Source organism: Neomonachus schauinslandi, chromosome 8, assembly GCF_002201575.2.
Source record: "Neomonachus schauinslandi chromosome 8, ASM220157v2, whole genome shotgun sequence".
Lineage (NCBI taxonomy): Eukaryota > Metazoa > Chordata > Mammalia > Carnivora > Phocidae > Neomonachus > Neomonachus schauinslandi.
The window spans coordinates 118,744,984-118,770,302 of record NC_058410.1 but is presented as its reverse complement, the minus strand read 5'-3'; the positions used below and the strand labels follow the sequence as shown (position 1 = coordinate 118,770,302).

Below are 25,319 nucleotides of genomic sequence, written 5' to 3'. Positions count from 1 at the left end.
GGCTCAGTCAGTAGACCAAATGACTCTTGATCTCGGGGTTGTGAGTGAAGCCCCATGCTGGGCACGGAGCCTACTTAATAATTCTCTTGCTCCATTTCTCTCTCTCAAATAAATAAATAAAATCTTTAAAAAATAAAGTTCCCACAAGCTTTATTTCAAAAATAGAAATTAAATAATGTTACAGAAGGAAAAGGAGCTGGTGTTGGGTTCTATTTGTGTCCCCTCCCCTTTACCCTAGTTCTTCTCGTGTCTTGCCTGTTTTTTTTGGCATTTTCTTAGAATGGGGATCTTCTAGCTCCTTGGCCTTATAATAGTGGGGAGCCACCTCCAGAAGCCAACTGCTCTCAATCTCCAATACCTACAAGAGGAGAGAAAAAATCCGTACGATTCCCCTTTTTCCAACCTAGACTCTAATGTATGTGTGATCAAAAAAGTTTCTTTCTTCCACCTTTGACTACAGGGCTAGGGGAAAGGTGCCAGGCTCTAAATACTTATATACCCCAAGGGCAGACACACCTCTACACATCATTCAGAATCCCCAGTAAACTATCCCTAAAAAACCTGATCATAAAGACTGTAAAATACACTCAGGACAGAGATCCCATCTGCTTTGTTCACCATTCTCACCCCAGCATCTGAAACACCAGGATAATAGGCATTCAAATATGCACTGAATGAATATGCAGTTCTTCAGTCTTAGCAGATGCTGACACAACTGTCACAACACAATGCTTTTCTGTTTTATCCTACCTTACACCACTGTGTTTTCCTGTTTCTCTGCCGGTCTCAGCAACTTGAACCTGGGTTTTTAGCTTGTGAGGACTCCCCCCGCCCCCGCCATCTTCACTGTCCTGGGCAGGGGAAGGTGCCCTCACCTGTCTCATGAACTCCTTGGTGGTCAAGACAAGTTCATGGTAGAGCAGCCAGCGTGGCTGTTCCTCGAAGAGGGAGGAGTTGGGGTGAATGAACACTGTCTGCCGCTGTTTGACCGTGCGGTAGCCGCTCCGGGTCAGCCGGGCCGTGTGGTAGAAGTAGCCAGCGGTGATGGCCTGAGGGGCGGGCAGAAAAGACAGTCACCCGGAAAGCCACATACCTGGGGACCCTAACACTCACTGCCTTTTTAGTTCAGGCTTCTGGAGAATCAGATAGGTAAGGAATGCACGAAGAATCCATTGAGAAGGAACGCTCAGTGGTCTGGGGAAGACAGCCCAGAAGAGCACACCTTCCACAGGGTAACAGGGCCGACCCTCAGGCTGGAGGGACTGCTGCAGGCCCCCAGAGCAGCTTTGCTCTGCAGGCGGAGGGGGTGTGGGCGACAGGGAGACTAGGCAAGCGCTGACCTTGCGGACACGGATATAGTCCCCCTGGCAAGAGCTGAGACCAACTTCCACGCGCTCCAAGAGCCCCTCCAGCTGTTCCCGCACATCCCGGGCTCGGCGCATCGATCGGAACTGTACAAAGTTCTCATAGCACCACTGGGAAGAGTAACCACTCTCAGCCCACTGGGAAGATGGTTACAAAAAAAGTGCGAGTTTAGTGTACAGAGAAACAGAGCTCCCCAGGCCTCTGTCCTTCCCGTCACCCAAGCCCCGTGACCTGCGTATAAACGTTCAGCAGAACCAGGTGGTCTCCACCAGGGAGGAAGAAGTTGACCCGGGCGTTGTCAGCATGGACAAGCTTGTCCTTGGGCCGGTAGAAGATGGAGCTGTTCACACACAGCATGGCAGCCACCGTCAGGATCTCTTCCGAACAGCTATACCTGCGGCAGGAAGGGCGACGCGTGAGGGTTCCAAGGAAGACACACGGGAAGGGGAAAAGTGATCGCTGTGTGTAGGTGTGTCCTCACATGGAGCCTGCCGTTGGGACAGTGGCTACAAATCAGAGCGGACAGATTCTGGTGGTGGCGATGGCAATATGGGTGTCGAGGAGGTGGGCTATCCATGCAGGTGGGGGCAGGAAAGCGCTGGGGACTTCGGAGGGTAGGCAGGACTTCTGCAGGAGGAAGGGGTGTATTGTGCATCAGGGAAAGAGAGCACTTCAGGTTCATGGAATGACCTCTGCCCTCAACTACGGCAGAGGACTGGCATTTAAAGGTGGTCCCTCCACAACTACATCTAAATGTTAAGAGCCCCAAACCTTAGGAAGGAGAAAGTCCCCAAACCAGTACACACAGCACTCCTCACGGGTGCTAAGTCTTCCACATCCATTCATGCCCCCAAATTTTGTCCATCTTACTCATTTGGTAAGTGTCTTACTGCCCCTTTGGAGCCTCAAAAGGGGCAGTAAGAGTTTTCTAATAACTTATTTGTTAAAGAATAATACAGTAGAGAGAAAAAGAGAAAAAAGAGCAAGGTAACAAAGATGGCACCACAGCCAGTTTGTGTGCCGGGGGCCCAGCCACGGTGGCAGGGGTGGGGGTGGGGTGTGGCGCTTACTTCTCAGAGGCCAGGATCATTTTAGATAACATGGGGTCCACCGGTAGCTCTGCCATCTTTCGACCAGACTAAGGAGAGGAAAAAGAGTTGAAGCCAGTCCTCCCTCAGGTGTCCCTCCACCACTCAAGAGGTCACCCCAACCCCTTCATGCTGCCCCAGCCCACGCTGCCCTCCCACCTCACCGTGGTGAGCTCCCCGAGGTGGTTGAGGGCTCCCAGGGCATACAGCTGCTCCAAAGCCAACAGCAGGGTCTCGTACGGTGGAGGGTCCAGGAAATCAAAGTGCATTAGGTCATGGATCCCTGAGGAAAGACGTGAGGGGCTAGAACAGTTTCTCTGCAGGGATCAGTGACTCTAGCCCCACCTCCTTCCTCTCTCAGGAGGACCGGGGGACCCCAAGTAACCTAAGCTCTTGAGCAGCAACACAACATTGCCCAGGCTGGTCCTCTGGATCTCCGGCACGGTGGTCTCCTCCAGCTCATGCTGATAGGCCCAGGCCGTGTACAGGCGGAAGCACTTTCCAGCAGCCACCCGACCGGCCCGGCCAGCCCGCTGATTGGCTGAGGCCTGGAAAGGAAGGAGAGGCAGGCCTGCTGACAATTGGAGAGGGAAAAGGGAAAGACCAATGCTGATGCAAGAAATCTGAGCGGAGGTAGGCTGCTTATTCCCTGTCCTCTAAGCAGCTCCCACAGGCTTCTGAGTTGAACCTTCCCCACGGAGACCCTGCGGACGCCCAGCCAGGCTGACCTTGCTGCAGGGCGTGATAGTGAGGGATTCCATGCCCGTGCGAGGGTTGTAGCTCTTCTGCTTACAGAACCCTGGATCCAGCACATAAATGATGCCTTCGATGGTGAGTGACGTCTCAGCGATGTTTGTTGCCACAACCACCTGAGTGAGAGGGTGCAGAGTCACCCGGAGACCCCACCCACCACGTGACCTAGAAAAGTAATCCTGGAAGATTCGAGTAGAGAAGCAGCTGCAGATAAAGGACAGGAGCCTAGGGGATTAGCATCTAAAGTCAGGAGAGGGGGACAAGGCCAGGCAGGAGCGAGGGAGGGGAGGGATGAACAGGGACATAATGTGGAAAGGAAATGGGAGAAGAACGGTTAGAATTGTTTTCAGAGATGGGAGAGGGGGTCCAGGTCCCTGCCTCCATCTTTCCCACCAGCACTTTCACACGCATCCTCAGCCAGGACTTGCTGCAATAGCCTCCTCATGTGTCTCACCGCCTATACTCCTGGCCCTGCTGACCTGGCATCATTCTGGCATCCAGATGGCCCTTTAAAAATGTAAACCTGTCACATCACTAACCCCATCCATCAGCGGCTTCCCGTCCTCCTCGAGAATTATATGCATCCCCTTAAGGCCCTGAGTCCTCTAGCCCTGGCTACCTTTCTGCCCTCACCTCCGAGCATTACGGGCTCCCTTGCTCCACTCCTGCACACTGCTGCTCCCTGGCTGGGTCGAGCACTCTCCTCCCTCGGGTCCTTGGCATGAGCTGTCCCCTCTACTGGACACCCTTACCTCCCAGATATCAGCCTGGCTCCCTCCCTCACTGGGTTCAGGCCTCAGCTTCCCTTTCACCTTACTGGAGGAGAGGCCCTCCCTAGACCCCAAGGAAAATACCTTCCTGCCATTCCTCACTCCCACTCCCCTGGGGTCAGTCTCCATCTCCTCAGGTGGCACTGTATCTCTCCATAGCACTGGTCACAAGTCAGCATTGTGTATTTACGTGTCCACTGGCTCCTAACTTACGTTAGACTGTATGCTCTGTGAAGCTAGGGACTTTGCTCTGTTCATCATTGTATCTTCATTCCCTAGAACAGTACCTGGCATGTGGGAGGGGCTAGTTAAATATTTGTTGAACGGAAGTCTCATCTTTGCTCAAAACCCTTTGATTGCCACCCAATCGTCTAAAGTCCAAATGCTTCCAACTGCTATCAAAGGCCCTCCCTAATCTCAGTCCAGAGTTGTTTTCACCATGTGGACCGTCCCCTCAACCTTCTAGATTACACTCTGACCTCAAACATACCTTAGGCCTTGCTCTGGAATTCCCTACCTTTTTTCTTAAAAATCCAGATCAAATCCCACCTTCTGGCACACCAAGGACTTCCCTTCTCCTCTGTGCCTCCACAGTGCTGACTTACCCAGGCACGTATTTGGCTGTGTCTCAGTTCATGCTGAATTCATGCTCTCCCCAGCTCTGGAGGCGAGGGACTGACTACTGCTGGGCCTTGTAGCTGCAGCAGGGCCCAGGACACATCTTGCATAGGGCAGGCACATAGTCTCTTTTTCACTACTAGTTGTGTGAACTACAGGGGTGAAGAATGTGGGTTTCTCCAACTGACCTTTCGTGCCCCAGGGGGTGTGGGCTGGAAGATACGAGCCTGCATGTCAGAAGGCAGGTTGGCATAAATGGGTAACACCAAGAGCTCCCGGATTTTGGAGCCCAGGCGGCGGCAGCGATCCTGGAGCATCTCACAGGCGGCCTCAATCTCCTCCTGGATTTGGGATGGAGAGAGCAGGACAGGTCCCCGAGTGACCTAAGGCCCACGTGCCAGCTCCGTCTTCCCCTGGGACACATCCTTGCCCCTCCCCCCACGCCTCACACCTGTCCCGTCAGGAACACCAGGATATCCCCAGGGGGCTGGGTCACATGGATCTGCAACACAGACACTACACAAGCCTCCAGGTAGTCAGCCTCTGGAGCCTAGGGAGGAGGAGGAGAGGGCTCACAGCAAGGCCAACCGTTTGGGAAACTTCTTCTCCCAGCTCAATAGCCAGTTTATCCCAGTTCCCTTTTGGACTCTCCAATTCCCCTTCCCTCCTTGGGACAACCTCCAAAGGCCCAGGCTTTGCCACCTCACGCTTAAGCCCACCCTCCCTGAGGGGAGCACCTTGGTATAGAAGATGTCAACTGGAAACCTGCGTCCAGGGATTCGGAAGACAGGGGCGTCATCAAAGAAGGTGGAAAAACGGGCAGTGTCCAGTGTGGCTGAAGCCACCAAAACCTTCAGCTCAGGCCGGAAGCGAGCAACATCTTTGATTAACCCAAAGAGAATGTCTGTGTGTAGGGTCCGTTCATGAGCCTCATCTACCATCACCACACTGGAGAAAGAACAGGGGAGCAGTGAGCCAGGGAAGTTGGCCAGGAGAGGACAATAGGATCCCCTGGACGAGGGCACAGAGGGAAGCAAAGAGCCAAGGGTGAATGTGGGGGAGGGGGTTCCAAAGAGAAGCCAATCACCCCAGTTAGGGAAGACAAACAGAAAGTTAAAGAAGACCAAGACCCCGAAGTCTGCAGCTCATCCCAGCCTAGGAAGACAACAACAGTCAAGATTTGGAGGCCGGAAGCCAAGGCCAGGACAAGTCAGACATCCTCTCCGGGTCAGAGTTACGGGTCTGTTGGAGTCAACAGAAGTAAGTGTACGTTTTAAAGGGGAGAAAAAGTGAGAGCAGGGCCTCTTTGAATAAGGCTGGGCTCCCCGGGCTGGCTGGGAATGAACAGCCAGACCCAAGCCACCATGATTCGAACAGCCTAGGAGCTGTCGGGCATCCCTGTTGGCCCTGCTGCCTCCTTCTAGGGACAGGGACCAGGTAAGCCTTTCTACCCCAACCTTAGAGGGCTCTGCAGGATTTTTGGTCTCCTCCTTAGTTATCTGGGTGCCACGTCTTCTTTATCCTTGCTCAAGTCTTTGGATTTCCAGGTGACAGCCAAGCCTGCAGGAGCTCACCCCTGACCATGCTGGTGAAGTCCCCGGCTGTTCTACAAAGCAGGCTGGCTTGATGGGAAAACCCTACACCCCAAACACTCTTGCACTGGCTAGCCTTCCATGGGTTCTGAGATTTTTGAAAGGCATGTGAAGGCTCAAATCATATTTATCCTATTGCTCCATTTGTGATCTTCTAAGACCAGAACTTCACAGCCTCCTAAAAGTTGAGAAAGCTCATATTGCTCGGCTGGCCTGACTCCACCACCAGCCACGCACAGACCCCTCCTCCTCCAAGCCACTCCAAGACCTGGGCCAGAGGCCCAAGAGTGAGGGCCCCAACACAGCGACAGCCCCTCCAGTCCCCACCACTCTGGCTCCATAGTACTGCGCTGAAATCTGTCTCCCTGTAACCTCTCCCATCATTGCTAGTTGCGCTCTCTGGGGTCACATGAAACAAGTCTGACTTTCCATGTGAACCAGGAGGTCTCCCCTGAGTCTCTCCTCTTTAAGCTGAACATTCTGAGTTTCTTCAAAGGGTCTTCATGTAGCTTTTTAAGTCTCCACAGCACCACTCTACCACCCTGGTGTTTTCTAAACCCTGGGGAGCGAGGGAGAGGACTTCTCTGCAGTCTCTTCTACCTCATCTCCATGGCACCTGCAGGTCAGTCCTAGGACCGTCCACACCATAAAGATTCAAGAACTGGTGGGCTAGTCAGAAGACAAAGGCCAAACTAGCTGGATGAGAAGAAAGCAGAGAGAGGCCAGAGATTAAAGGAGCCAGAGGAAGGTGCTGAAGGGGAGGAAGGCAGTAGACTGGGTGGAAGAGAAGCTGGTGGCTCTCTTGTGGGAGACGGGAACCCTATGCGTACCTGTAACTTGCAAGGTCGGGTTCAGAGAGGAACTCCCGGAGGAGCATCCCGTCCGTCATGTAGCGGAGGGCAGTTCGCTCTGATGTGCAGTCCTCAAAGCGGATGCTGTAGCCAACCTGTCAAAAGGGCCATTAGCGATCGAGACTGGACTGGTGCTCCCTGAAGGGAGTGCAGGCCTAGGGGATGAGGGGTCAGTGCCTGGACCTGTGGTGTGAAGCCCTGCGCAGTGTGGGGTACGCCTCAGACCCTACAGGCTCCCCTCCCCCCTCAGTCCCCATAGATCTTACCTCATTCCCAAGCTTCACACCCATCTCCCGGGCCACCCGGGCAGCCACACTCATGGCCGCTACTCTCCGGGGCTGGGTACAGGCAATCTTCATTCCCTTCTTTGTGTAACCCTGAATGACAAGAGGTTTTCCCTTGGCTAAATACACTCCTGGGGGGGAAGGGGGAGCACCTGGGTGGCTCAGTCAGTTAAGTGTCTGCCTTTGGCTCAGGTCACGATCCCAGGGTCCTGGGATCAAGCCCCGCAGCGGGTGCCCTGCTCAGCGAGTGCCCTGCTCAGCGGGGAGTCTGTTTCTCCCTCTCCCTCTGCCCCCCCACCCCTGGCTCGTGCTCTCTCTCTCAAATAAATAAAACCTTTAATAAATAAATAAATATGCTCCTGGGGCCCAAGATAATTCAGAGAAAGAAGGTATAAATGTACAACAGGGCAGGGGAAAAGGAGGGAACAGAAACTGAAAAGCAGACCACCAGGGCAAACATAAGGATGGCAGACCCTAGGGCCCTCAAGGGCGTCCTCACCCAGCCCTGAGAGTCCCAGTCTTTTGGGTAATCACATTCAGGCTCACCTAGATTTGAGTTGGAAAAGGACAGACCAGCTGGGGCAGACCCAGAAGCAAAGGGGAACAAAAAAAGGTGAAAAAGCAGGAAACCGAGTCCTCTGACTCCTTGTTCTTTGGCCCTTGCAGAGGAACGATGGCTGAGCTGGTTGGTGTGGGAAGGTCCCCAGCCCACCATCTATCCGTCTACAGGTCTTTCCGATAGGAACGTTGGAACTAGACACAGACATGGTAGCAGAAGTGAGAACAGAAACATGAAAAGGGTTTGTCCTTATTCTTAAGAAACTCACAACTTAGTGGAAAAGACTAAATGACTAAAGATGGAGAAGCTAAGTGACTACTCAAAACATGTAAAAGGAGGTCTGACAGGACTGTGCTTGTCAAGGGTCAGTGCTCGGCAGCCTGGAGGGTGTGGATAACTGTACCTCCTCAAAGAGATACTGCGGGATCTGGGTGGTCTTCCCGGAGCCCGTCTCACCCTCGATGATGAGGACCTGATGATCAGCAATAGCTGCCAGGAGCTCCTCGCGGAAGGGGAACACTGGGAGGCTACGGCGGACAGCCTGGATGGACTCCTTCTGCTGGGCCTGGGTTGGAGGCGGTGGGCCTGATGGCTCCTGAGGAGAAAGAGGCGCATGAGCTTCAGGGCCGGCTTCCCGACCTCCTTAGAATGTCCCAGAGTTCTCCCGCTCACCTCGTCGCCCTGGAGCTGAGTGGCCCGGACAAACTCGATGGTCTCCTCTTCCTCCAGCACCAGCTGATACTTGGGCTCCTGGGAAGCAGCATCTCGGGCCCCAAACTTCAGGGATGCTGCCCCCAGCCGGGCCTCCTCCCAGCGTCGCTGCTCCTCCCCAGGGGCGCCTGATTCCTCCTCCACTAGATCCATAGCTCGTGCTGGCTGTGGAAAGAAGGACATGTGAAGACAGAGGAATGCCCTCTTCCCAGGCCTCTCCTTCCCGGTCACTATCCCCACCCACTGGGAAAGGCAAGACAAAGGGGTCAGCCAAGGCACTGTCCAGTGCCCTGAAGACTTCCCTCCCCTCAGCTTGGGGAGCAGGGCTGAAGTGGACTCCGCTTTGCCTCACCTGGCCTCGGGTCTCCTCGGGCATGTGGTAACGATTGGTGGCCTCCAGCTTCTCCTGCTCCCCAGCCGCCCGGTACTCTCGGGCCAGATCCCGAACTCGCCGCTTGTATTTGAGCTCCCGCCGTTCATGTCGGCTCAGCTCCACATCCCCAAAAAGGAACTCCTCATCAGCCAGCTCTGCCTCCAGGTCCTCAAGCTTCTCTCGCTCCCGCTTAGCCAAGTACTCTCGGCGGGATTTCTTCCGCAGCTCAGGGACCTGGGTTAGGACAGGGCAGCCAAATCTTCATCTCGCTGGGACAGCAACCCCTTCCTTACCTGTCCGTAAGAGTTACAAATTCCCTGACAGGCCAGCAGTGGCCCTTGGCAATGTCCAACCTCACTAATGGTGTGCCCCAAGCTGGGCCCGTCTGAAAGCCACACACTGACCCTACACACTATCTTCTAGCAGCACAATCCTGCTGGAAGGTCCTTCGGGACAGCCTCACCATCTTTGTCAACATAAATACACTAGGGCAATTATTTGAATATTTTAGATTTTCTTCTTACTATTTTATTCGACTTAGTGGAAAGGAGGAAAACAAAAGGGCTAATACCAGCATTTAGAAGCACAGGTCTCAAACTGAAAACAAGTGGGACTATTAGAAACCACTGGATGTGCCAACAGGACGTAATCTTCAGCCTCAGTTAGATGCTCCCTGGTCTGAAATCAAATGACTATAGTTTGGGAAGAGGGGAAAAATACACTATATACAAAAAACTGGAAGTATAGCATCAGAGAGTGTTATAAAGCAAGATGTAATCAGAAATGCTTAGCCTCTGGGACTAACGTCTCCCCGATTCATACAATGTGTCATCTGGCTTCTACATGTTTCCTTTGACAGGTGCTTTTCGGGACAGATTATGGATGATAGTAAAAGACTGGGCACATCCGTAAGGCCTTTCTCAGCTCTCACCATGAGCCCTCCCACTGTGGCAACAGTGTCTCCTCCCTTTGATCAAAACAATATCCTCTACTGTGGTGGCAAAACCTCATCAAGCCCTCTCCTTGGGGGCCCCAATTCTATTTAATTGCTTGGCTTTTCTTGTTTGTTCTATGAAGACTTAAAAGGAGCTCAAGCTCATGATCTGAGTACCACAATCAAATACTCTTTCAACCTGATGGAGGGAGCAGATGCATGTTCTTTTAAAATATGGGCAAAAAAACCAGGGCAATTTGAGGGGCCCCTGGATGGCTCAGTCAGAAGAGCATGCAACTCTTGATCTCGGGGTCCTGAGTTCGAACCCCACACTGGGTGTAGAGATTACTGAAAAAAAAATAAAATTAACCACCAAAAAACCCAAAACAACCCAACTCAGTGCAATTTATCAAAAAGAAAAATGATATGCAACTATAAAATATTGAGAAATAAAAATTCATGAGTCCAATGTGACACACATACACACAAAAAATGGGAAAAAAGCTTTTGTTACCAGTGAGGTGACTGTTACATCAAACTCCTTTCTCTCAAAATTAGTAATTAAACGTTTCCTCTGCCCTTTTTTTTTTTAAGATTTATTTGTTTATTTGTTTGCTTATTTATTTATTTTTCAGAGAGAGAGAGCATGAGTGGGAAGGGGAAGAGAGGGAGAGAGAGACTATCAAGCAGACTCTGCGCTGAGCTCAGAGCCCAAAGCAGGGCTCAATCTCCCAACCCTGAGATCATGACCTGAGCTGAAATCAATTCAGATGCTTAACTGAGCCCCCCCGGGTGCCCCATTTGCTCTGCCTTTTAAGAAGGAATTGTAGCTCATGCCTAGTTTTTTTTTTTTTTTTAAAGACTTATTTATTGGGGCACCTGGGTGTCTCAGATGGTTAAGTGTCTGCCTTTGGCTCAGGTCATGATCTCAGGTCCTGGGATTGAGCCCCACATTGGGCTCCCTGCTCAGCGGGGAGTCTGCTTCTCCCTCTCTCCCTGCCTGTCCTCCTGCTTGTGCTTTCTCTCAAATGAATCAATAAAATCTTAAAAAAAAAGACTTATTTATTTATTTGAGAGAGAGCGAGAGAGCAATGCAAGCAGGGGAAGGGAAGAAGATGAGGGAGAAGGAGAGAAGCGGACTTCTCCCTGAGGGCAGGGTCCCACGTGGGGCTGGATCTCACCACCCTGAGACCATGACCTGAACCGAAATTAAGAGTCTGACACTTAACTGAGTCACCCAGGTGCCCTGCTCATTCCTAGTTGTTAAGGAAAAGTTCTTCTTTACATAAAAAGCTTAGCCAATAAATGTAGAAGGAATGTCAGGCTCTAAAAATCACCTTGTTGCAATCCCCAGTGAAATAGCAGATTTAGGAAAGGATTAGTAGTGGTTATACTAAAACCATTAGATGGGGCGCCTGGGTGGCTCAGTCGTTAGGCGGCTGCCTTCGGCTCAGGTCATGATCCCAGCGTCCTGGGATCGAGCCCTACATCGGGCTCCCTGCTCGGCAGGACGTCTGCTTCTCCCTCTCCCACTCCCCCTGCTTGTGTTCTTGCTCTCGCTAGCTCTCTCTCTGTGTCAAAAAAAAACCCCATTAGATGAAGGGCTGCTGGCAGAAACGCTACCTGCACTAACAGGTACACGGTCAGTGCGTCCCCCCCGATGTGGTGTAATGTGAAGTGCACATCGCCACCCAAGAAGTGTTCTGTCACAACTTTTTAATCTGAGTTGAGGCAAGATTTAGACTCAACTTCCACTTTAAAGGAAGCAGGGCATAGAAGAACTCAACACCAAAAGGTAAGAGTCAGATAAATCCAGAATGTGGGGCATGGTACAAGATGAGATTGAGAGAGGATAAAAAACAAACATAAGAGACTGAACCACCGAATGCAATGCATGAAACCTGACTGGGTTCTGGTTTGGAAAGAGCAGGCACTAAAGACATTCTGAGGAAATTTTATTGTGAACAGGTTCCTTATTGATACATGAGAATTACTGTTCATCTTCTGGGGTATGACAATGGCACTGTGGTTTTAGAGGACAGGGTCTTCATTCTTAGGAGAGACATACTGATGGGATAAAATGCCATGATGTCTAAACTCTTTTAAAAAGCTGAGAAAGAAAAAAAAAAAAAAAGCCCACACTTACACGGCCATGGCAAATACTACACATGATATTAACCATTTCTGAATATTAGTAGTTTCTATATGAGAGTTTATTATATTTCTCTCTTAACTTTCCTGTTTGTTTGGAAGTTTTCATGATTGAAAAGGAAAGAAAAAATAAATTCTGGCAAATAAAAACATTGCGCCCATACTGACAGATGGCTCAGAAGTCTCTGACCACAGCCATTCTGTGGGGTGGGTCCTGAGATGGCTTGGCCAGGAGAGACCTGAGTTCCACTAGGCCATTTTTAGGACATCAAGAGTCTCAAAATTCTTTTGAGAATCCGAAGTGTGACCTTACTTGGGAAGACCAGGCCTTTGGAAAACCGCTTACCCTACCAAAACTCACACCATGACAAGTTCAGTTCATGAATTACAAGGGCTGTGTCCCCATTCAGAAGCAAGAAACTCAGGAAACTAGAGGAAGATCACTAGACCATGTTTGGGATGGAGGGATTAGGTGGCAGGAAGGTATCTGGAATTGGGTGTGCCCGAGCTGACGGGACAGCACACACCTCAGCACTGGGACGGCTGCCCTGCCCCCGTCCTCCAGCCAGCCCCTTGGATGTTCCAGCTGACCTCTGATTACATCTCCTTAAATCTCAGGGCAAGCTCACATCTCCCTCACGAACACAGTGTGATTCAGATCCTAACGAGTAAGACGGTTTGTGGGCAGCTTCTTCCCCTCTACAACTTAAGTAAGTCCTTGGCAGGCTCCTGTCAACACAGACCTGACAGCCCATCAGCATCCCCACTGTACTTCCTTTGTGTCCTTTTTCCCTACCCCAAACCACTTCAAAAGAAAGTTTTTTCTTTTGCCTTCTGATGGTTGGCTTCCTGGGCACTAGGACTCACCATGGCTTTCCGGTCTTCCTCGGCCATCTTGAGGCGCTTCTGAGCCTCTTCATAAGCCTAGAAGAAGAAACCAAGAGTGGAGGGCTGTAAGGCCAAAATCTCCCACAGCCACTCCCCCTCTAGAATCACAAGGCTCATTCGGATTTACCATTGCATAAAGAAATGGCCCTTCTCAGTGAGGAATCTCAAGGGCTACAGGTTCGGCAGAGGGTCGCCATAGCCAGAGGACCCACAAAGGTCCTCTTACTATAGAGATGAACACCACCAGAGGCCATCCTGGTCTTCCCAGAGATCAATATCTCTGCAATCACACCCAACCTCAGATTTGACCCAGGGATCTTCCTGCGGATTTACAGAACATGCTGCTCTTATGTACCTTCTTGTCTGACCGCTCCAGGACATTGCGAGTTCGATCCTTGTCCCGCTGCCGAACCCGCTCAGCGAAGGCATCACGTTCCTCCAGGTCCTGAAGGCGCTCTCGCTCGGTCCGCTCCCACTCATCCTCCGACTCTGGCTTCCCAGTCTGCTGTTTACTCCCCCTGCAGCCCAGCCCGAAGGATTACATAAGGCCTCCTAGGAGGCTTATCGCCCCCTCATCCCCTGTCCCATCCTTTCTCATTCTGACTTACCCTGTCTTTCTCTTCCCTTTCTCAGAAATCTCTTCCTCCTCTTCTTCCTCCTCCTGACATTTCTTCCTGAGGTGTTTCCGTTTTTTACGCTTCTTCTGGAGACTGCTCCCAGCTCTACCTACGGTCTCCTCGCTGCTCTCCTCACTGTCTTCCAGCAACTTATAGGATCGGTTCTTCTCCAGCAGGGCTCGTGCCTCTCGCTCGGCCACCCGAGCTGGCTTTTCTACCACTGCCTTCCGTGGTACCTATCAGAAGGGAAGATAATGGGATGTGAGCAACTCCTGATCTCTGCCAACCTACTTTGCCCCATTCCGAATTTAAGGAATGACCTGATCTTAAACCAGCCTTGTCTCTTTTCCCCATGGCTTCACACCATGTTCATCAGCCTGAATTGGGCTTCTCAGCTTCTGAATCTCCTTGCAGTCATTCACTTAACAAACATTTATTGAAGCCTGTGTGATGCACCAGGTACTTACTAGGAACCAAAAGACAACAATCCCTGCCCTCATGGAGTTTATTTTACATTCTCAAAACCAATTCTCAGTTGTTCAGCCTCTGTTCTTCACCACGACTAAGTCATCCCAATGCGAGAACTGATACGCTACAAGAACTGGTTTGCAGAGGCCTGTCATAAGCTTGGCACTGTACCAGATTCCAGAATACATGCTAAACAGATATACATAAAGTCCCTATGCTCATACTACTTAGGTTCTAAACTCATCTCCCGCCAGGCACCAGATGTGACAACCAAAGCAGGCTATTTGCCATTCTATGAACATGTTGAACACTTTCTCTCTTCCATATACTTAACTAAGCACCTGTTCTGTAAGATGCTGTCAGGTGGGAGAAATACAAAGACAAGAAATACAGAGTCCTGTCCTCCAGGAGCTCACCTTTACAGCTTTATTCCTTCCCCCTTCTCTATCAGACAGATTTTGGGGAATCTTTGGGGCTGCTTCCCCTGATCACTACCCCTACCTTTTTCTTTCTTTCTTTTTTTTTTTTTTTTAAGATTTTATTTATTTATTTGACAGAGACACAGCGAGAGAGGGAACACAAGCAGGGGGAGAGGGAGAAGCAGGCTTCCCGCGAAGCAGGGAGCCCGATGTGGGGCTCGATCCCAGGACCCTGGGATCATGACCTGAGCTGAAGGCAGACGCTTAGCGACTGAGCCACCCAGGTGCCCCACTACCCCTACCTTTTCTGCCTACAGCACTTCTCACACATCTTTTCTATAGCCTCACTATTCAAAGTGTAGCCTGTGGACCATGGGATTCACCTGAAAACTAGTTAGAAATGCAAAAACTAAGATCCCATCCCGAAACTACCTAATCGGAATCTGCATTTTAATAAGGGTCCTGGATGAGTCGCACGCATATTAAAGTTCGAGAAACACTGCTCTATAACACTTAACTCTCCTTGAACTTCTTCCCAGAGCTGGACGTCCAGCACGTAGCACAGTACCCAGGCGACAACGGACAAAAGCTAGGTGCTTGCGAACTGAGCTTGCTTAATTCCCGGACGGACAGTTAGCCCAGCCTCACCTGGACGAATAACCTGGGGCCCCTCCCCTGCTCCACCTCCTCTCCCGCCACTCCCACGCCTGGCCCCGCCCCGCCCCTCTCGACACCTTGTTCCAGAGCCTCAGGGCGAAGTCCCGCGCTGGCCCGCTGAGGTCCAGGGTATCGGTGTCTCGCAGGCGCTGCACAAACTCCTCGGCCGAGGCGCAGCGCTGCGCGGTACCAATCAGGAACTGGGCTACGTGCCGCTCGCTCAGCCCCAGCACCGAGTGCAGCTCGTCCTGCACCCAGCGCTCCAGCCCAGCCGGCGTCGCCATGATGACCCACGCTGGCCCGTTTCCGGCCCTGAACTGTCTCGAGTAGCCACGCTGGTGGTTGGGCCCGTCGGAGGCCCGGAGGCCTGGAACCCTGGGCTGGAGTCTGAGTTCCGCAAAGGACCTGCCTTAGGACCTTGGGGTTCGGTTTCCGACAGCCCGAAACCGTCTTCCCGGATCGGGGAGACCGGAAACGGCCGGTCATTTCCGGCCTAAGCACTACGGTGGCCGAGCGAGTTCAAACTTAACGGAACCTCACGTGAAGCTCGGGGTAAAACATTTTATTTCCGCCTCCAGTAAGTCTCTATGTCGCCCTCTGATGGCCGGCCTGTGAATGCCTCGCTCATTCAACAGACGCTGTGTGCTAAGCACAATTTTAGTTGCTGGGGATATGGCAAGGAACTAATTAGACAAAAGTCCCTTACTGAAGGGAGGGGGAAAGACAAGATACATAATAAATAAAACATATAAGTCCTATGGAGCCAAAAATAATGCAAAGTTTGTGTGTTGGGGGGAGATTATATCTCAAATTGGAAGGTTAGGCCCATGTTGATGAAAGATTAGCCCATGCTGATTAGGAGTAACCTTTGCTAGTACGGGCACCTGCGGCAGGAATGAATACAGGTTAGACATAATCGGAGACCTCCAAGCAGGAAGAAACAGGATCTGGGGGGAAAAACCAAAGGTGCCCTCTTTTCTTGGTGCTCTCAGAAAGGTGCCTTTTTTTTTTTTTTTAAGATTTTATTCATTTATTAGAGAGAAAGAGCACAAGTGGGGTACGGGGCAGAGGGAGAAGCGGACTCCACACAGAGCAGGGAGCCAGACGTGGGGCTCCATGCGGAGACCCCGGGACCATGACCTGAACCAAAGGCAGACGCTCAACCGAATGAGCCACCCAGGCGCCCCAGAAAGTTATTTTTCAAAACCTCCAACTATGGAATGCGTAAACTGTGTTCTGTGTTTCTGCTAACAGCTTGATTAATTCACTGGTGGTGCTTATAAGCAGAGTTGGGGCGCCTGGGTGGCTCAGTCTGTTAGTCGACTGCCTTCGGCTCAGGGCATGATCCTGGAGTCCCAGGATCGAGTCCAGCATTGGGCTCCCTCCTCAACGGGGAGACTGCTTCTCCCTGTGCCCCTCACTCTGCTCATGTTCTCTCTCTCTCTCATTCTCTCTCAAATAAATAAATAAAATCTTAAAAAAAAAAAAAAAGCAGAGCCTATTACCCTATTCTGCTTATCTGATGTCGATTTGATCCCCCTTCATACTTCTATGAGTAATTGGACTTATCAGACACTACTGTTGGGAAATGAAATACTGCTATTCCAATAGCTCCTTAGCATTGACTTCTTAGATGCATTGTTTTGTTTCTGAGATGGACTGTGGGCACCCCTGGCATCTCAGAGCCTCCAGCCTCTCTGGTTTCCTAGGTCAAAACTGATTAGGATCTTTACCTAATTAGCTACTAGTGTAAGCATTGTTTCCCTCCATACTCATACCCTCTCTAAACTGGCTCATTGTTTTAACACCTTCGTTGTTCCTTTGCTAGTAAATTAAAGACTTTGGTATATGTTTAAGATCAATTTGTCTTATTTATTTTGTACTTAGTAAAAGGGAGTCTCCTCTGACTAAGCTGAGAAAAATTCCTGTAGTGGTAGGACTATAACTACTCAAACATGTCTTTACTACCCTAGCAAACTGAAAAAACGAAGAAAAAAAGAAGACCTGATAAGTAAACTATAGACCTGCCACATTTGTAGAAGAGAGAAATTCTTTGAAATGGGAAAATCTCCCTATTAACTATAGTTGGGCAACAAAGCCATGAATTATCAATGGTTCTTAATTAAACCTTTAGGAATATAAAACCTATGGTCTATGAGAGACCCTTTTTAAGGAAACTACATATACTCTATTGCAGCAGTTTTAGGCTTATTATTTATGGTCCTGAGTCTTGGAGTAAATGCCCCTAGATTAGCCATTGTTATACACGAACTAGCTGGCTGCTTCTAGCAGGCTTCTAAGTAAATACTGGAATCCTTCAATTCAGAGTGTCCTCTGCTTCCAGTATTTTAGCTCTTTTCATCTGTTCATATAGTTGTTCATTCATTCATTCTAGTAATCACTTTGCAAGTGTACTAGGAATAATTTTGTGTGGCGTGGGGATGCTTCATTAAACCCGACTGACAGTCTGCTCTTGCGGCACTCCCAGCTTTTTTTTTTTTTTTTTTAAGATTTTATTTATTTGACAGAGAAAGACACAGTGAGAGAGGGAACACAAACGGGGAGTGGGAGAGGGAGAAGCAGACTCCCTGCTGAGCAGGGAGCCCGATGCGGGACTCGATCCAGGGACTCGATCCAGGGACTCCAGGATCATGACCTGAGCCGAAAGCAGTCGCTTAACCAACTGAGCCACCCAGGCGCCCGGCACTCCCAGCTTAGCGGATTCCTCCTACCCTCCCTCAAGTCAGTCCTTTTCCTGCCAGTCCTTTGAGAAACAATGACGGGGCTCTCCCAGAGCCCTTTCTTGATGTCAACGCTGAGTTCCTGTTCCATCTCCATCATTTTTCCCTCCCGCAGCCCTGGCCACTACCTCTTCATGGCCAATAGGAAGATGGGAGAGGCTTGGAATGAGGAACACACAGCCTCCCCCACCAGCACTTTTTTTGCTAAAGAAGGAAAAGCAGCAGGAGAGTTGGAGAGATCTCCATTTTATTATGGAAAACTTAAAAAACAAACAGGCAGTGGATGAGGAAGGAGAAATGGGGAAGACGAATTGAGGTGCCTTGTTAGTCACCCCTCACCCTTGCAATTCAATTCAGTTGTGGACCACTAGGAGGAACAGAATTAAATAACTGGATGGGGGTACAGGGCTAAGATTCCCAGCCTTCCTTCTTGGGGAAAACTGAGGTACAGTAATACTGAGCAAAAGTGGAGGAAGCCACGCCCCCAATGAGGCAACTGCCAGGGACAGGGGGGAGGGTTCCACATGGACTCAACAAGTAGGTATGGTTGTAAACCTGGGACTTCGGCAGGTGGGGCTGGGAGCTAACGGGGTTTGTAAACCAGGCTGGTGGTCAAGAGAGGAGGCAGGAGGTGTAAACAAAGGGGCAGTGGCCTAAGGAATAGGAAGGAGAGGGGCCTGTAAATGGAGTGGGGGCAGGCTACCCAGGATGAGTGCTTAAATCCTAAGAGCCCCCCAGGGGGTGGTGGGGAGGCAAGGGAGGCTGAAGGGAGAGTGTACCTGCCCGGGGAGATGGAGGAGGTGCTCCACCTCCAGCCCCAGTGAGCACTGTGATCCTCCTCAGGACTTGATGCTCACTTTTGAATCACCTCGGATGCCACCAGCATGTCTGACACACTCATACCAGGGACCTTTGGTGAGGGTGGAAACTGGGTGACTAGCTCTGCTCCCATAAACAGGATGAGGAAAGCAAGTTGGAAGATGTTGGTTGCTCTTCCCGGCCAAGCTCATGTTCGGGGTCTCTCTGTTCTCAGTCTTCTGGGTTCCAGGATCTTCAGTTCTGGGAAAGGGTGGGTATAGGCCCTATGTTGGAAGAGGGTCACCTCCGGCAGGATTCATCTGTGGGAGAGGAGGCAATAATGGTAGAGAATGAGTGAGGGCCTCTGCCCCCCATCTTCCCCACTTACTCTCTGCACTGATCTTCCATGCCGAGCGCTTGCTACTGCAGGAACAGTAGCCATCACCCATTTAGCCTGCGTTCTGTGCCAGGCCTTCTTACAACTTGTTTAATCCCACAATAACCCCAGATGAGGCGAAGTCATTTGATGTCCAGCCATAGTTCCAAGGTGCTTCACAAAAATTACTGAACCCTCTCAGTAAACCCCAGGAGGTGGTTATTATTAACCCCATTTCATAATTAATAAACGGAGACCAGAGGTGAGTGCTTTCCTGGAGGTTACATACACCACAGGTAAGAGACAAGATGGAATTCAAATGCAGGCCTGTCTGACCCAAACCCTGTGTTTTAACCACACTAGAGCGCTCAGAAAGAGTCCTGGTTTTGAAATCTGGAGACCCCTTGTGCACTTCAGTTCCCAAGACCTCGATTTCCCCACTTGTAAAGGAGCGGGTGGGGCTAGAGGTCAAGTCTCTTCCAAGCACCAACGTTATTAATTCCTCCCCTTCCCTCCTGGACCGCAGTGTCCGCTATGAACACCAGGGGGTGCCCTCGGCCAGGCCGAGCCTTCGCTCACCCACGATCAGGGCCTTGGTGCGCAGCCCGCCCTGGAGCTCCCGCTGTAGCAGCAGCAGGTCCTCCTCATCCTCTTCGTCCTCGGGTTGGGCCGCTGGGGGGCTGGGGGCACTGGGAGCCTCAGGCTCCGGGCCCAACTCCTCCAGCACCGAACTCTCGGAGGGGTATTGGTACGTGGTCTCCAATGCTGTCTCGCTGAAGGAGATCTTGAGCTGAGAGTGGGAGAGAAACGGGGAGGCCCCGAGTTTAGCCCGGGGAAGCTCCCAGGGGGGCACACGCAAGGTGGGGGAGGGGAGCTGGATTTGGGCACCCTACTGACTTTGCCCTGCGCATCCACTCTGGGACCCAGGGGTCGAGTTTTCCTTTTGACACAGGCTCTCTAATCCCAGAATTTCCCTCTTCTATCCTATCATTTCCAAAACATCAGACTGGCCTGGGCTTTGGCAGAGGTGGTAGAGGTGGGTAATACAGGACTCGGGTCCCTACTTTTTAGACTGTGGGTGGTGGAAGAGTAAAAAAAAATGAAGATACATGAAGATAACTCCCGTAATCAGAACTGACTCTTTGGGCATCGTGAGGGCAACCAGGAAGGCTTCCTGGAGGAGGAGGGAAGTTTGAGCTGGCAGGAAATAGCTGGCTGGAGGGAGTCCCAGGCAAAAGCAAAGCCAAGCACTTTGGTTTCCACACCCTCAGCCCCTTGAAGTTCCTGGGAAACCCAGGACCCTGGACACCTGTGCCCTCCTGCTCGCCTCACTCCTCTATAGCTGGAGTGGACCGACAACAAAGTGGGGCTGGGGCCTGGGAGGGAAGAAGAGACCTATCAAAAGGCCCAGAGGAAACAAGACTCTCCCCTAACAGGCAGGGGAGATGGGCCCTTGAGTCCCTGCAAGGTACAGCTGCGGGAGGTGACAGGGGCAGAGAGGAAAGTCCATGCAAACACAGGTTGGGGTGGAGAATGCACCAGGAGAGGCATGCAGAGACACAGGCAAAAGGCCAGAGGGGACCTGGAGGGGGCAGAAAATCCACAAACACACTGTCCCAAGAGCAGGCGAGCCCCAGCTGTTCTCACTGCCTTTCTACCCTTCCCCTTGCCCTTTTAAGAAGCTCAGGGGGCAGGGGCAGAGTGGGATTAACTCTGGGAGCCAAAGCGATTAAGGAGACAAACAGGAGGATTCCATGTGAACTACTTGGAAAGGTCCGGATGATCTACTCAGGCCTTCCCAGGCACCTGTTTGGGAAACTCAGGGCTTGGGCCCTGCATCCTTGCATCTCCGCATGGGCTGGGGTGTGAGAAGAGAGAAGCCGGGAGGGTGGCTGGACAGGTGGATGCTAAGGGCTGTATGGAATGTGAAACCTGGGTCCCCAAGGGAAGCTGGAACTCAGAGGCTCCAAACCATGGTGGGGGCTGGACGGCTGGTAGGGCCATCTCACTGGGAGGAAAAGCCAGAGCCTGACTAAGGCCCACAGGGTAGTCCCACTGTGCCATGCCCCACCTCACCTCTCATCTGCTCTCGCTCTGGCCACCCTGGTCAAGGTTCCTCGAAGCAAGGGCACTCCCGTCTTGGGGCCTTTGCACTGGCTATTCCTTCTACCTGGAACACTCTTCCCCCAAATACCTCCATGGCTCCCTGTCTCCCAGTCACCCTATTTAAAGTTCATATTCACTCCCCCAACTTTCTGGTCCTCAAGGTTCCACTTACCCTGTTCTAATTTTTTCCCCCCATTATCATTTACGACCTTCTAACATACCAGAGAACATACTTATTTGTGATCTGATCTTGTGTCTGCTGGCCATAAGAGCATGAAAGTTGCTACAGGGAGTAAGGAAGGGTTGGTCCAGACCTCAGATGTGGTCCCCACAGAGAATCAACACTGGGGAACAATGTGGGAGGTACACAGTCTGTCTGTGGAGCTGCTGGTAGAAATGAGTGACAGCAACCAGACCCCTTACATCCCAGCTTTTCAAAAGGGACCACTTCTGGTTCTGTTACTGACAGATTTACCCAAACTTCTGGGGCCCCATTTGTTTTCTTTTCACATCCCATTTTGGGATAACAAGCTCCAGTTTATTATCCACTCTGAAAAAGGATTCATTTTATTTGCTCTCAGTCATGTTTTCTTTCTTCCCCAACCCTGCTTCTCTCCTCACCGCCCCCTTCCACCCCTCACCCCCGCCCCAACTTCTGACTGGGCTTCTCAGGAATGCACAGACTGCATGGGAGTTGGGGCGGGGTGGGGGGGTGAGGGGGGGACAGAGGGGTGTGACTCACTTGCTCCTCTCCCATCAGCTATATAAAGTCACAAGGGGGCCAGAGAGGGGAGGAGCCCATCTCTCAGCTAGAAGGGCCTCTGGGGAAGGGCACCAGCCACAGGGCAGGGCTGGGATTTCTCTCCGTGGCAAGGATATGTTTAATGGCATTAGCTTGCAAACAGAAGTTATTTAGGGAAGGGGGGTGGTCCTCTGGTCCCCAAGCAAGTGGGTTGGGTCAGAGCTGGGACAAGGCATTCTAGTCCCTGCTGAGCAGGGTGCAGAGAGAGGGGAAGGAGGCCTGACACAGGGTGGAGGGGGAGGTGTCTGGGTCTAGAAAACTCTGTGCTGCTTCTCCCCACCCCCACCCCCAGAGCAGCCAGGGCTTCCTTATTCTCTCACCACATCCTGAGCAGTTCTGGCAGGCCCAGGGCCCAGCGGTTCCCCACTCAGCCCTACCAGCCTTCCGGCCCCCACCCCCAGGCTTCCTGTTTGGGTGATCTGCTTCCGGCTCCCCTACTCCCTGACCTAGGTAGGGTCACTATCACAGGTCCTGCCCTGCACTCATATGGTCCCCAGCTTTGGGCCCCAAACTTCATGCCTCCCTCTGCTCTTCCTCCCCAAAGGCACAGGCCAACCTCAGTAGCAAGTGACTTGTCTGAACAGCTAATCCTGGCAGCTCCAGACCCACCTCCTTACACCTGCCCAGCCCGAAGGGGACGGGGTTGGCAGCAGTCAGAGTGCTCAGGATAGACGCTGGTACCATGGCTCAGGATGGGAGCATGAGCTTCACATGAAGATGAATTGGGGGACCAAGTGACCCGCAAGCTCCATCTAGGTCTTTGGTCCCTGTGGTTTCCCACTGACAGGACACACGAAAAAACCAAATCTGAGGATGTCAGATGAGATGAGGACTGGAGACTAGGAAGGGCTTCCCGGTCTCTGGGGAGATGTGTTAGGTGCAGGGACCTCTCTCTCCTTAGAGATTTTCAAGCTGGAAACAAGTTGGTGTGTAAGGAAGGGGTTGGGCTGAAGCCAGGGCGAGAAGCCTGGCTGCTCCCACTTCCTGCACTTTGTCCTTTTTCCAGTTTTAACCTCTGACCCTCTGCTGGCCTCAGCCCCCACCCCTGTCCCCAACTCCCATTGTATTCCCTGCTCTCAGCACCGTGCCTCCAAATTCACTTCTCTCTTCTGCTACCCCAAAGGGAGGGACAGGCCAGGGCAGCAGGAAGAGAGGGGAAAAAGGGGAAAACCAACTGCTGAGCCAGTCCTGGGGAGGGAGGGGAAGCCCAGGGAGGAAGGAAGAAGGGGAGTAAGGAGCGGGGGTATTTTGGAAGAAGAGAAGGCTTTTCTTGTCCCAAGAGAGAAGGGAGCACTGTCTAAAGCAGTGGCCCAGCTGGGGGTGTGCAACCCTGAGGTCACCCACTTCAAACGGCCTCTGTGTGCGCCTCTCCCATGGAGCAGACTCGGGGTTCAGAAGTCTTCTCTCTGTTCTCCAGCCCTATTCCATTCCCCCGCCCCCACCCTAGGACGTCTCCTCGTTCAGCTCTGGCCTGCCTTGGGACTGAGACCTTCCTCCACTCACTTCTCCCTGCCATTTCTCCCTAGAACCCCAAAGCCACCCCCTGTGCCTCTTGAGGCTTCCTGCCCCAACATTCACTCCCTTGGAAGGCTGTATGTGCTTTCAACCTGATGACCCTGCTCTCATAGATTCTAGGCTGTAGCCTTGGTTCAGGTCTCCCACCAGAAGGGCTGCGTTCGGTCACAGACTCAGAGGAAAGGAAGGGAAGAAATGGGGCGGCGGCAGGGGGTGTGGGGGGAGCTGAGGGGGCGGGGAAGATGGAACCCAGAGCCTGAGGGAATGAAGAGTGAGCAGCCTGGGCACACCCTGTGAGACACACCCAGGGGCAGCACTTGATTTGGGGCAGGATCCTTGGGCTTGGAAATGAATGGAAAATGAACTCTCTAAGAAGGAAGGGTGTGTGTAGAGGAGGAAGGGTGGCGGCAGGAATTAACACGAAAGAATAGAGGAGGACAAGAATACAGGGATATAAAAAAGAAAGGAGGCCGGAGAGAACTGAGGAGCGGGCTTCTGAGAGGTCTGGCTTGGCTGCTCCCTACCTGTTTGTGGTGCCTTTCAGGGGACCCCTTGGCAAGGCAGCTGCGGCTGAGGCGGAGGTAGCCCCCCAGAACCAAGATCTCCTCGGCAGTCGGGTACCGCTTCTTCCCAGCTCCAGGGACCGCCGCATCAGCTGTGGCTGGGGTGGCGGGGGTGCTGGGGGCCGCAGGGGGCACGGGCCGCCGGGGGTTGACTGTGAAGGTGTGTCCACTGCGGCGAGGGGCCCCCACCCCCGGCCCTGCCTTCACCCCATAGAACAGACGGTTCATGAGGGGATCCCCAGGGGACTGGGGAGCAGGTGGGGCTGGGGGTGGGGGAGACAGAGGGGCTGCTGGTGGGGGCCGGAGATCCACTGCTTCCTCTTCCTGCCTTCTAGAGCCTCCAGTCCCAGCGTGCTCTGGTGGGAAGGGGGAGGGCACAGAGCTGTCGTTCTGCAGGGTTCTCAGAGGCCTGCCCTGAGCCCCCGCCTTCTCCTTCTCAGCCTCCCCTTCTCCAGCCTCGGTACCAAGAGGCCCCAGATACTTCTCAGCAGACTCTGGGGAGACTGGTTTCTGAGTTTGAGTCTCTGTGTCCCTGGGTGTCCATTCTCGAGCCTTTCCAGAGTTCAGGGTCCATTTCCATCCTTCTGTCAGCCTCAGGCCCCTCTCACCATCCTCCACAGGGCTGGGCCTTTGCTCTGCTGCCTCCGCTTCTCCGGAGCTGCTGTCTGGAGCCTCCCTTGTCAGGGTCTCCGGCAGCTCTGTAATCTCTTCTGAGGCCAGCCTTGGAACTGGTCTCTCTTCTTTTCTCCCACATTCCTCTGAACAGTCTTTTCTTTCTTTTTCTGAGCTCAGCCTCCACTCTGAAGCCTCCAGTTGTACCAAACTCTGTTCCTGAGACTCTCCAGAGTCAGGCCTCCATTTATGGGACTCTGTCAGCCCCAACTTCTGGGTGGGCTCTGCTGGGCTCAGTCTACTTTCCACCACCTCTTTTCTCCTGGGGCTTTGTTCTTCAGGCTCTGCCAGTCTCAGACTCCACTCTGGATTTTCTCCGGGGCTCAGCCTCCATTTCCGGGCCTCTGGCAGTCTGGAGCTCCTGTCTCCAGGCTCTCCTGGGCTCTGCCTCCAGTCCAAAGCCTCTGAAGGCCTGGGGCTCAACTCTCGGGCTCCCCCTATCCCCAACCTCCTCTCTCTGGCCTCCCTGGGACTGAGCCGCTCTTCTTTTGACTCTCTTCCCTTGGGGCTCTGATCCCGCATCTCCCCAGGGCTGGGTCTCCGCTCCCGGGCCTCCAAAGGCCCAGGCCTTCTCTCTGCAAGTAACTCTTCATTCCGCTGCTGCTGCTGCTGCTGCTGCTGCTGCTGCTGCTGCTGCTGCTGCTGCTG

The 25,319-nt window shown here is 52.3% G+C and overlaps 2 protein-coding genes across 5 annotated transcripts in view; both read right to left on the bottom strand.

Moving 5' to 3' along the window:
- Positions 1 to 105: 105 nt before the first annotated feature.
- Positions 106 to 15,623, bottom strand: DHX16 (DEAH-box helicase 16). 3 transcript variants are annotated; one of them, XM_021697163.2, is made up of 20 exons: positions 15,176 to 15,623; positions 13,546 to 13,790; positions 13,293 to 13,455; positions 12,917 to 12,973; positions 8,944 to 9,198; positions 8,553 to 8,756; positions 8,284 to 8,475; positions 7,304 to 7,414; positions 7,017 to 7,132; positions 5,332 to 5,542; positions 5,046 to 5,144; positions 4,783 to 4,935; positions 3,182 to 3,322; positions 2,839 to 3,001; positions 2,618 to 2,736; positions 2,436 to 2,503; positions 1,597 to 1,759; positions 1,341 to 1,502; positions 876 to 1,049; positions 106 to 358 (listed from the first exon to the last, which is right to left on the bottom strand). In XM_021697163.2, the coding sequence occupies exons 1-20, from the start codon at positions 15,380 to 15,382 to the stop codon at positions 230 to 232; spliced, it is 3,132 nt and encodes a 1,043-aa protein (XP_021552838.1). In that variant the 5' UTR covers positions 15,383 to 15,623; the 3' UTR covers positions 106 to 229. The 3 variants fall into 3 exon arrangements, with proteins under 3 accessions (XP_021552838.1, XP_021552839.1, XP_021552840.1); XM_021697164.2 differs by lacking the exon at positions 5,046 to 5,144 and having other exon boundaries at positions 148 to 358; positions 15,176 to 15,557; XM_021697165.2 differs by lacking the exons at positions 106 to 358; positions 876 to 1,049; positions 1,341 to 1,502; positions 1,597 to 1,759 and adding an exon at positions 1,796 to 1,992 and having other exon boundaries at positions 15,176 to 15,557.
- Positions 15,624 to 18,067: 2,444 nt separating this feature from the next.
- The window catches only part of PPP1R18 (protein phosphatase 1 regulatory subunit 18), an 8,730-nt gene continuing 1,478 nt past the window's right edge, over positions 18,068 to 25,319 (bottom strand). The window contains exons 2-4 of one of the 2 annotated variants that reach the window (XM_021696881.2): positions 23,961 to 25,319; positions 19,593 to 19,803; positions 18,068 to 18,957 (exon numbers count right to left, since the gene is read on the bottom strand). The exon at positions 23,961 to 25,319 is cut by the window's right edge and continues 370 nt beyond it. In XM_021696881.2, the coding sequence (XP_021552556.2) occupies positions 18,938 to 18,957; positions 19,593 to 19,803; positions 23,961 to 25,319 (1,590 nt within the window). In that variant the 3' untranslated portion in view covers positions 18,068 to 18,937. The remainder of the gene's footprint in view (positions 18,958 to 19,592; positions 19,804 to 23,960) is intronic. The other variant, XM_044917271.1, reaches the window with a different exon arrangement.

What these genes read in the sequence shown, in the direction of transcription:
- DHX16 (XM_021697163.2), bottom strand. Translation starts at nt 15,382, where the DNA reads ATGGCGACGCCGGCTGGGCTGGAGCGCTGGGTGCAGGACGAGCTGCAC. An exon ending in GTTGCTGCTCAAGAGCTTAG is followed by an intron (nt 2,737 to 2,838) that starts GTTACTTGGGGT and finishes GTCTTTCCTCAG; the next exon opens with GGATCCATGACCTAATGCAC. An exon ending in ACTATATCCGTGTCCGCAAG is followed by an intron (nt 1,050 to 1,340) that starts GTCAGCGCTTGC and finishes CCCGCCCCTCAG; the next exon opens with GCCATCACCGCTGGCTACTT.